The sequence below is a fragment of the Moschus berezovskii genome, chromosome 27 (genome assembly GCF_049115385.1).
Source record: "Moschus berezovskii isolate FMDL1 chromosome 27, NW_MosBer_1.0, whole genome shotgun sequence".
In the NCBI taxonomy this organism is placed as follows: Eukaryota; Metazoa; Chordata; class Mammalia; order Artiodactyla; family Moschidae; genus Moschus; species Moschus berezovskii.
The window spans coordinates 435323-446294 of record NC_142486.1 but is presented as its reverse complement, the minus strand read 5'-3'; the positions used below and the strand labels follow the sequence as shown (position 1 = coordinate 446294).

The 10972-nt window shown below is 60.2% G+C and overlaps 1 protein-coding gene across 3 annotated transcripts in view; it reads left to right on the top strand.

Moving 5' to 3' along the window:
- Window positions 1-10972, top strand: part of PRKAR1B (protein kinase cAMP-dependent type I regulatory subunit beta) — a 79522-nt gene that overhangs the window by 1631 nt on the left and 66919 nt on the right. Inside the window, exons 1-2 of one of the 3 annotated variants that reach the window (XM_055410505.2) lie at window positions 1222-2970; window positions 7925-8119. In XM_055410505.2, coding sequence (XP_055266480.1) covers window positions 7943-8119 — 177 coding nt within the window. In that variant the 5' untranslated portion in view covers window positions 1222-2970; window positions 7925-7942. Of the gene's footprint in view, window positions 1-1221; window positions 2971-7213; window positions 7286-7924; window positions 8120-10972 lie in introns of those variants that run through there. The other 2 variants (XM_055410504.2, XM_088833176.1) reach the window with 2 other exon arrangements.

Genomic DNA, 10972 nt, shown 5'->3' with positions numbered 1-10972 from the left:
TGCAGGCCCAGGACAGTGACCTGGAACAGACGTCCTCACAGCTCTCAGGGGAACCGGGCTCCAACACTGTGATCTCGGACTCCTGGCTTCCAGATCCTTGAGATGAATCTCTCTTGTTTGAGCTGCCGGGTTTATGGTGCTGTGTTTCTGCAGCCCAGGAGCAGATACGGGGAGGGGACTGACACCCCCACCCTGCGACAGGGGCCTGGGGGAGCACGGCCCTCGGGTCCCAGTGGGGGATGCAAGGGAGGGTTTGAGGTGGGACGGTTTTACTAGGAGGCTTCTGTTTGCAGGAGGCTGCCCTGGCTGTCGGAGAGCGGGTGGGAAGGGAGCCAGGCAGACGCCATGTGAGGCTGCTGGGAAGGCCTTGGCTGCCATCGAGATGAGAGGGCCAGCACTGAAGCGAGGGTGCTGGGCTCCCCTGCTCCAGAGGTGGGGCAGACTCACTTTCCCGGTTGCTCCCCTCCCAGTTACAACTGAACACCTTGAAGCTACTTCAGCAGACGACGGGGAAAGGATCTGAGCTGGAAAGAAGGGGTCCAGCTGACCGGGGATACCACACTGGGGGAACAGCTGTGGGGCGACCCAGGGGTTTCTCTTCTGGCTTCCAGGTTCCTGGAACAGGCGCTAGAGGGGGCTGTAACCCAGACCTGCCGGCAGGCCATGGGGGCTGTAGCTCAGCCACTCCCAGAGGACAGATCACTGCCTCGGCATCTGTTCTCGGTGGCCTGGTGCCTGCGGGGCCTTGAACTGGCAGGAGCCTCTGCAGTGCGTGCCCTAGGTGACAGTCTACAGAGTCACCAGTAAACTGAAATTCCCAATGTGACCCCCCCGCACCCAGCGCCAAATGAAAATTATAGAACTGGAAAACACAGTAGCCATAATAGCATTGTGTCTGTCCCCGGACACGGTGATCACTGTCCACTGCTGGATGGATGTGATGACAAAGTGGGGATGACGGGCAAGGATCAGGAAATTCACAGATAAAGCAGTAGAATCTGCTCAGTCTAAGCAACGGAGAGAACAGGCTGCAAAGAGACAGAACCTCAGGCCTGCAGACAGTCATTTTACCACCAGAGACCCAGGGCAGCAGGAGGGAGCATGTGGCTGCAAAGTGTCGCAAGGAATGATGGCTGAAAACTTCCTGCGTTTGGTGAGAGACAAACCCGCACATACAACCGACCAACAGAGCCCTGTGTAGGCTAGTGTGCAGTGTTAGTCGCTCAGTGGTGTCCGACTCTGTGACACTATGGATGTAACCCCCCAGGCTCCTCTGTCCATGGAATTCTCCAGGCAAGAATACTGGAGTGGGTAGTTCTTCCCTTCTCCAGGGGATCTTACCGACCCAGGGACTGAACCCGAGTCTTCTGCGTTGCAGGCAGATTCTTTACCATCTGAGCCACCAGGGAAGAGCTAAGTCCTCTAAAAATCCATACCAAGGCACATCGTAATTAAATCTCTGAAAACAAATCACAGAAAAAAAATGTGAAAACAGAGATGCCGTGTTGCCTCGAGAGGGACGTGAGTGTGGATGAGAGATCTCTTCTGGTCTCTGGAACAGTGGCCAGAAGGAAGTGGCACGTTTTTTAACATCTGATGGTTGCAGCTAAACAGGGCACTCTGGGCGCGTGAGAGAAGTGAGGGGTGGCGGGAGGATCCTGCGCCACATGGCATGGCAGAACATCAGTGCCCCTGGACTGATAAGTGCACGCGCACGTGGGAGTGTGTGGCGCGCCGCCCGCAGAAGTCTACAGCGATGCACTCAGCATGCCACCCAGTGGAGCTCTGGCAGGCACCCGGGTACCCCACACTGTGGCACTAGGAAGGACAAGCGCCACTTGAGCACTAGTTATCCGTTAGTTACTGCAGATGTGAATGGCGTGTACACAACCAGTGAGAAGACAAAGATTCGCAGGAGGAATAAAAGCCCATGACCCAACTTAACGTTATCTGTCGTGCACTGAAACTCACTTCAAATGTGATAACGGGGGAGGCTGAAAGGAAAAGGGTGGGAAAAGATCTATCGTGTAAACATCCTTTTTGAAAAAGTAGAATGATGACTATCAGCCAAGGTAGACGTCAGAGCAAGGGGAATTTCCAGGGGAAAAACAGGTCGACTGTATAACAATAAAAGGATCTGTCCACCAGGCAGATATATTGCAATCGCAAATGTTTATGACCCAAACAGATCTTTAAGATACACAAAGCAAACACTGGGGAGCTGAACTGAGGGAGATAAACCCCCCGGTTCAGGTGAGGACCTCAGTGCCCACTCTTCACAACTGCTGCAACTACTGGACATTTGGAAAGGACGTAGAACAGTGTCGATCGGAGGGGTCAGGGGATGTTCATGGAACCCTCCACCCAACAGTTGCGGAGTGCACGGTGTTCACAGGTGCCCAGGGACGTGCCAGGGTAGACCGTATGTATCCTGGGCTGTAAAGCAGACCTCGACAAATGTAAAGGAAGTGAAGTCAGAGCATAAAAATCAGTGACAGAAAGACAGACTCCAAACGTGGACGTTAACTCAGTTCTACTCAGAAACGAAGGGGAAGGACTGTTGATAACAGGCAGAGACTCAGGTGCGCCTCCGGGCGGTGTGCCAGTAAAAGGCAATCATGGTGAGACGCTGACTGCGTGAGTCCCTGTAAACAGCAGTCCCGAGATGACAGTTATGGGAGTGGAGGACCCAGGGGTGGTCTCCGGGGCTGGGGCACCGGCACGGGCGTGGCGGGGGAGCCTCCCGAGTGTCCTGACTGAGGTGGTGGCTTTGTGAGCACTCGGGGGGTGGGCGGCCAGCCTCCTGTCCCCAGACATCCTTCCAGAATGAATAAACAGGGGCGGTAGGACAGAGGGACCAGTCCTTAGACAGACCGTGCCTAGAAAGGAGAGAAAACGTGAAGCAGGACCAGGAAGCCACGTAAAAGGACGTGAGAGACGCGGGGGCAGAGGCAGGAACGCTCGGATCAGGTGAGCAGACGTTTGGAAGGGCGTGGAGAAATGAGGACCCTGAGTCTCACGGGTGGGAATGGAAGATAGTGCAGCCACCCAGGAGCCCTGTGGTTCCTGAAAAAGTTACGCAGGATTCGCAGGCGACCCGCCGATTCTACACGCGGGTGCAAGAAGGGAGGGGAGGGGAGGGCTCTCGGGTCCGGCCCCTTGTTCTCAGCGGCCAGAGGGTGAGCCTGGGATGTGCTGGGCACTCGCCACCCGAGGTGAGACGTGCATCGGCCGTGGCGCGGCGCTGGCCCTGGCCGGTGTGGACGAGCCGCAGCCTTGCTCCGCGTGGCGAGAGGAGCCCCCGCGGGGGCCCTCAGTCTGCCTCCTGCTTCCCTGAGGCGCTGAGACTGGCGCGGTGGCCGGGGGCTGGGCATCCCAGCTGCCAGAGGCTGTCCCGATGCGATAGGTGGCGAAGCCCAGCTGGCACGTTTGTGGGGGGCGCTGCTCGAGGAAGAGGAAGCCAGCCTGGTCCCCGGCCTCGGCCCCACCGGACGAAGGGAAACACTTTAGATCAGTTGCCGTCGTGACCGTTTCATAGCACTGGGCGCTTAAAGTGACTGAGTTAACATTGGGTGTATATGTTGACATAACGGTAGAACTTTGAAATTTTCTACGTTTGAGCCGAAATGTGATAGAACTGCCCCAGCTGCATAGGCTGGAGTCAGGAAGGAACCTCCTTCTCCGGATGGATTTTGAAGACCCGGCCAGGGTAGGAAGGCGTGACTTCAGGTCTGCTCCAGGAGCCCCCCGTTCAGCGTCCTGCTGACGAACGTTGCGAACTGTGTCCTTTCACCAGCACGGGGACCCCCCGCGAGCCGGTGCGCCTGGCCGGTCTGTTCATTGGCTCCTCCGGCCGGTTCTCGTGGGGCGCTCGGGGCCCGGCATCCACAGCAGCGCCCCCTCACAGAGCTGAGGGCAGGAAGCTGCGGGATGAAGAGGAACGGCGCCACCTGGCGCACAGGAGGCTCAGTGCAGCCGGGGCCCTGGCCGCCTGCGGGCGCCACTGCCCGTGCCTTCTGCACATGCTCTGGGAGCCACCACAAACGCAGGGCCTCACACTCCTGAGCATCTTGCGTCAGCGGGTCAGGAGTCCAGCAGGGCTCGGGTCTGTCCCCTGAAGGCAGCGGTGTGTCCTCCGCTGGGGGCCCCGTGCCTTGGGTGGCCTGCTCCTTCTTGGAGCCCCGTCCCGAGCTCCAGGCCGGGTCCCTGCCCTCCGGCCCCTGCTTGGGCTCCTCTTCTGCACCCACACAGGCCCTGACGGCTCTGCTCTGTGAGGGGGGCTTAGCTTGCCCCCACCACGCCCCACCAGGAGGGACATGGCTGGATGAGCTGTAACTGGTAGCCTTGTGGTCACTGGGTTCCTTTGGTTCCCCATCAGCAGGTGCTGGGAGCCACGCCCACCTCCACGCCCACAGGCGGGAGACTGGAGGGTCTTCCAGGTGAAGCACCCCACGGCTCCCATGCTGTTGCTGGCCGGGAAGCAGGACCCACCTAGGAGTCCGCGCTCAGCACCACCAGGCGGGGGGACGGTGGTGAGACCTCCCTCGCCTGGGCAGGTACCCACATCTGTCTCCTTGTCCCTCAGGGTCTAAAGGACAAGACGTGCAGTGTCCACACTCCCCAGGGCGCTCGGCACAGCCGGGAGCAGAGAAGGGGGCAGGTTCAGCAGTCGGCCTCCAGCACGCTTCGCACAGAACCAAGGCTGCAGGGAGACCCTGGCGGCACCCCCAAGGGCCCAAGCTGGCCTGCAGGTGTGAGGGCCCCAGGCAGAGAGGGTTCCTCACAGAAACAATGTCCCTGTTGAATCCTGGCAGGTGAACTGGACTTGGAACCGCCAGGAATCTGGGGCAGGGGAGTGGGTGGTTGGAAAGTAAGGTGGTTTTGAAGCTGGACCTTTGCAAGACTTGGAGACTCAGGTTCCAGGGTGGAGTGAGGACCCCGGGCTGTGGCACGTGCAACCCTTTTGTGGGAAAAGCAGGAGGGCTGCGCTGGCGGGGCCTTCCCTGTGGGAGGGGACGCACAGACCAGCACGACTTGTGGGGACGTTTGCCTGACGACGTGATCCCTGCCTCACGTCTGAAGGACGCCCAGTCACCCGGGGCTTGTTACTGTCCAACCCAGTGAGGCCAGGACCTTGACCCAGCTGTGCGTGGCGACACTGGTCCACACAGCTCCCTGACCCTGCTCCAGGAGGGGCATCCCTGCTGTGCCCCCACATGAGGCCACTGGCCACCTGCAGTCTGGTTGGCTTCCCCCCCATCTCGGGGGAAGGGGCGTAGGTCGTGTAGTTCAGGGTGGAGTCACTTGGATCAGCTGCAAGGAACCACTGTGCCATCAATGGGAGGATTAACTGGGCTGCCCTGGTGGCTCAGCAGTAAAGTGCAGGAGACATGGGCTCAATCCCCTGGCTGGGGAGAGCCCCTGACGGGGAGGTGGCACCCCACTCCTTATTCTTGCTTGGAGAATCCCATGGACAGAGGGGCCTGGCGGCTACAGCCCATGTAGTCACAAGAGTCGGGACATGATTTAGCCTCTAAACAACAGCAACAACAGCTGGTTGGTGCCGCCCGGTTCTGGGCACAGGCTGGGCCTGGTCTGAGGGCCCCTGGCTCTCTGCCTCGAAGCGCTGAGTGCCTGGATGAATGGGAAGCATTTCCCTTCCACCCAAATGGCCAGCGAAGGGGACTGGGGCCCCAGGAGAAATGAGGGGGCTTGCCAGCAGGTTGGACTGTGGGCAGGAGGGCTGGCCCTGCACTGCTGCTGGGGGATGGTTTCTTAGGGTGGCCCACCTGCAGGCCCTGGACGTGGGGGCCCGTGAGATAGGTGCCCGAGGGGCCTGGAAGGGTTTGCAGCAGAGAGGCTGGTGGGAGCTGCCCCTGTGGTGGCGGGAGGACGGGGCTCGTTCAGTCCCAGCTGAGAGGGGCTGGGGAGCAAGGTTTTGGGGGGCCGGGCATTCAGCCACTGCCAGCCACTGCTCCCAGACCCATCCTGGTCTGCCAGCCATGGTCCAGGGGGCTCTCTGCCAGGGCAAAGCATCCAGCAAGATAAGGGTGTGTCTGTGGGGGGTGGTGCTGGGGTCTGAAGGCCGTCCTCAGGGACGGTCCCTTCCACGGACCGTGCAGGGGGAGGCCCCCACACAGATCTCTGGAGCACCCAGGAGACCCTGAGAACAGAAGCCCGCCGTGGGGTGCACACCTCCCCCCAGAAGCCTGTCACGTGACACCTGGCCCCCGTTCCTGTCACCCTCCTCACCAGGTCACCCTCCTCCACCCGTAGGATTCTCCAGGCAAGAATACTGAAGTGGGCTGCCTGTCCTCCTCCGGGGATCTTGCCGACCCAGGGATCGAACCAGCGTCTGTTAGACCTCCTGCACTGGCAGGAGGGTTCTTTACCACTAGCACCACCTGGGAGCCTCCAGGGAAAGGGTGGGGGCCCCCAACCACCTGAAATGACGTCTCTGCCACTACCAGGCAGAGTGGGGGCAAAATGTGGTGGTGGTTTAGTAGCTAAGTTGTGTCCAACTCTTGCAACCCCCTGGCAGGAGTCCCGCCAGGCCCCTCTGTCCATGGGATTCTCCAGGCAAGAACACTGGAGTGGGTTGCTATTTCAATCTCCGAAACATGCTGTTAGCAACTGGAAAACATGGGTGACTGACTCCCATTGCTGCCAGCCTGGCTGGTGGGTTAGGGGCTGTGCTGGCCTCTGGCTTCTGGGACCCCTGGGCTGGGGGAAGAATTTACGGTGACCCTGTGATGACCTCCCCCCCGTCCCTGGTATCTGGGTGAAGCTGGTGCCCCTAACTAGTGGCCACCAGTGCAGGCCCTGTGGCCCAGAGATGACACCCAGGTGTGAAGGTTGGGGGGGTCCTCACCATCACCCCCAAGGCCCCAGGGGGTTGCCACCAGCCAGGTGGGCAATCTGGGTAATGGAGTCTCCAGTGGGGGGCTGGAGGTGTGAGGTGGGCACGTGGGGGCGGTCCTGGTGGTCCTCCTGGTAGCCGCAGCGCACTGATGTGTGTCTGTTTGTCAAACGTGGGGCTTGTCAGCCTGCATGTCTGGGGCGGGGGTGAGGAGGCGGGGACGGGAGGGGGAGCGGGGGCAGGGGTAGCTTGCCCAGGCGGGAGATCTGGGCAGCGGGGAGAGGGGGTTGGGGGTGGGCCGGTAGGAGGGTGGACCGCGCGGCGCGGGGGCGGGCGGAGGGCGGCGCAGCTGCAGTGCGGGACCGCTCGCCCGCCGTGCCCGCGTCCCTGCGCAGCCGCCTCCGGCCTCGGGCGCCACGCTTCCAGGTACGCGGGGCTGGGGAGGGTCAGCGCTGGAGCCCTCGGCTGCCTGGAGGCCCCGGGAGGCGTGGGCCCTTGGGGAGCCCCCGCCCGTTAGCCCGACCCGGGTCTGGGCGCGAGGGCCGGGGGCGCGGGGGCCGGGGGCAGCGAGCTGCGTGCAGCGCGGGCCGGCAGGCCGGGTTCCGGGCGGGTTCCGAGCTGTCATTGTGACCTGGCCGAGAGCGGGCCGGTCGCGCGGCCCTGCCATTGTTCTCCGGGTTCGTCTTCCCGGGAGGCCCGGCTCCGGGCATCGTTCCTTTCCCTTTTCCCTTCCTTTTCCTGCGGATCGTGTAACCGCGCCCCCCGCCCCCATCATCTCCCCGGGAGCTCGCGGGAGGCCCTCAGCCAGGAAGGTCCCGGGAGGGGAGGGATGGTCGCACGTGAGACCCCTTACTGGCCGGCTGCGCACACAGGCCGGCCGCCCCGCTGCCCTGCTTCCCCCCGGGCCCTGGCGGGCCCCCCTGCGCCGCCGCGAGTATCTGCCTAGAGGTGAGCTTCGCCTCGAGGACGAGAGGCCTCTGGCAGGACAGACGCCAGGGTCGCCAGGCCGGGTCGGGCCCGGCGCTTGCTGGACGCGCGCGGCCCGCGGACTCGCCTCTCCCGCAGGACGCGCCGCGCGTCGCCATGGCCACGCCGGGGGCGCAGCCGCTGGACGAGGACGACGGCCTGCGGGCCTGCGAGCTCTACGTGCAGAGGCGCGGCATCCAGCAGGTGCTCAAGGACTGCATCGTGCAACTCTGCTTGGCCAAGCCCGAGCGCCCCATGCGGTTCCTGCGCGAGCACTTCGAGAGGCTGGAGAAGGTCAGTGGCTGCGCGCCGGGTCCCGCGGGCAGGGGCGTCGGGGGGCGGGCGCCCGCCCGGCCTCCCTCCCACCCCAGCGTGCTCAGCTCTGCCCTCTGCAGCCCCTGGCAGGCCGGGCGGCTTCACGCCCCCACAGGACCGCGTCTTCTCCCCAGGCTCAGGCTCTCGGCCCCGCCCCACCTCCCGGAAGGCTTGGGGTCGTTTGGGAAGTGGTGGCTGTGACTGTCGCTTGTGAGGTCACCAGCAGTTCTCAACTCAGGCCGTCAGAGATGCGCTTTGCGCTCGGGGTGAAAGCGAACGGCTGACGGGGACCGTGGTGGAGCCAGGGAGGTCCGCCTGAGGAGGGTCTGCAGTCCTGAGACTAGGCGGGTGCCGGCCCCTCAGAGCCTTGGCTGCCCACCCCGCTCCCTCCTGCCTGGATGATGCCCCTCACCCTTCCTGGTTCCTGGTGTGGGCGGGGGTTGGGAGCAGGAGATGGGCAGGAGCCCCCAGAGGACCCCCAAGCAGCTTCCCTACCCCCTCATCGCCCCCAGCACTCTCTCTGAAGTCACCCCGGGCTCCTCCTTGAGGTCAGGACCTCCTTGTGTTGGGATCTGTCTGACATTGCCCGCCCCTCTTGGGGACTGAACAGGACCCCATTTGGGACCCAGCTCTGTTTTAAGCACCTCTGTGTCCCCAAGCCCCGCAGTGTTTTACGTCTGACGGGGGCCCCTGTGGGCAGACAGCCTTAACCCAGAGGAATGGATTTATTTCTTCCTTTTGAAAAAACCCGCTAAAGCACATTTTAAAGTAATACACGCCTCTTAAAAAAAATTTGAACTTAAAAAGTTCAGAAGTGGAAAGAAGAAATAGAAATCACCTGGAGTCCTTTCCACCTGTCCCTACCCCCGACTCACTGTGGTTTTGGAACCAAGCTGGAGTTGCGTTCCGGACGCAGTTTCACACTGTGCATTTATGACACATTTCTCATTGCCCTCACTGTAAGTGACTGCGTGGTGTTGCTGGAGAAGATTCACCAGTTTTCTCAACATTTTCCTCATGATTGGACAGTTGTTTCCGGTTGTTTTTTTGGAAAGTAATGCCATATGAACATACTCATACATAGGTTGTTTTTTCTTTCTGCATGTAGCATTGTTTGGAGGTGGACTTACTGAAATTCCAGGTGCACTTACTGGGTTACAGAGATCTTGTTGGTGTGGTCAGGGTCTGTCCAAAGGGAGCATCAACTCAAGACCCACCAGCAGATGGTGTGGTTGTGGCCACCCTCCCGGCCAGCTTTAGCTGTACTTGCCTGTGTGCGCATGTGTGAGCATAGTTGCTTAGTCGTGTCCAACTCTTTTTGACGCCAGACTGTAGCCTGCCAGGCTTCTCTGTCCAAGGGATTCTCCAGGCAAGAACACTGGAGCGGGCTGCCATCCCCTTCTCTATGGCTTCGGCTGATTTAACGTGAAAAGCTGTTTAGTTGGTAGCTGAACGTGGTCATGTGGCTTTCATCTGTTTTTCTTTGGTCCCTTTCGAGAGCGTTGTGTTGGAGAGGCATCCGGTGCCCGACCGGTGCCCAGAGGACGGCGTGGGGCTGTGCCCGTCTTCCTGCACGTGTGAGCGGGGAGAGTCAGGCGCTGACAGTGCGTCTTGACTCGACTTGTTCACGACAACCCCAGCCAGGTGATGCATCCCATGGGATGTGAGCTCTCCGCAGGACGGACGCAGGCAGTCCGCTTGGAGGCCAGAGGCAGGGTCCGGCCAGACCTGAGGCCTCAGAGTGAGACCTGAGCAGAGGGTCCCGGCGGGGGGGGGGTCCTCTTGCCCCCAGGGGACATCTGTAGTGGCCAGAGACGCTTGAGATTGTTTTTTTTTTTTTGTAGAAAAGCATCTGATTTATATGCAGAGGTCTAAGAAGTCAGGAAAACATTATAAATGATCACACGAATCAGGTCCAGCATCTTGGGCAAGCTGTCTACCTCTGATGTCGTCGTCTTCTCATCCTGGTGTAGTGTAGTTTCTTCTGAAAAAAGTCCTTCCATCCAGGTTGGAGACAGTCCCTTAAATTATGTCTTTTTCTAGTCCTAGTTGCAGGTCATGAGGCATCTGATCTTCATCCAAAGATAGATCACTGAGACGAGCTTCAGAAACAAACCTAGGGTGCTCTACAAGAACTCAACCAAATCCCAGTTCAGAAACTTGTATTTATCCAAAAGTCCTTTTTATAAATCTTCTTTTGCGCGCTCAAAGTCCCACTGGGGCCGAGTCAATGGAAATCCCTCATCAATTAGGTTCGGCTGCAGGGTGGGCCTCCCGTCCACACCCCAGACATGTTTCCGAGCTTCCGATAGAATCCGCTCCCGTTCTTCCGTGGTGAAGAGCACCTGTAACAGCTACTGACAGTCATCCCAGGTGGGATTATGGGTGAAAAGGATAGAAACAAAAGGCTTTATCCATGCTGGTGGGTTTTCCACCAGATCTTGCCAGACCAGGATATAGGGCATCTGGTCCGGGTGGCCGGAAGGGCTGGGCGTGAGAACCTTCCCCCAACAGCCCGGATGGTGGGCAGGCTGAAGGTTCCCTCTCTCGGCCACCCGACATTAAAAGTGGGCCACTCCGAGGAGCAGAGCGTCACCAGCTTATTCCTCTTCACTAGCAGAGACAAGTCTCGCACCTTAGATTTAAAGTCAGAGAAATGATCCATCATGAGGGAGAGCGGGGTAGAGCTTCCTTGACCCATGACCACAGAACAGATTACGGCAGAGAACAGACACAGGAGAGAGACAGAGACAGTGCCGGCACACGCGATAACACGACAAACGGAGGACAGACAAACGTCCGCTGAAAACACACTACTAGGTCTCTGAGACC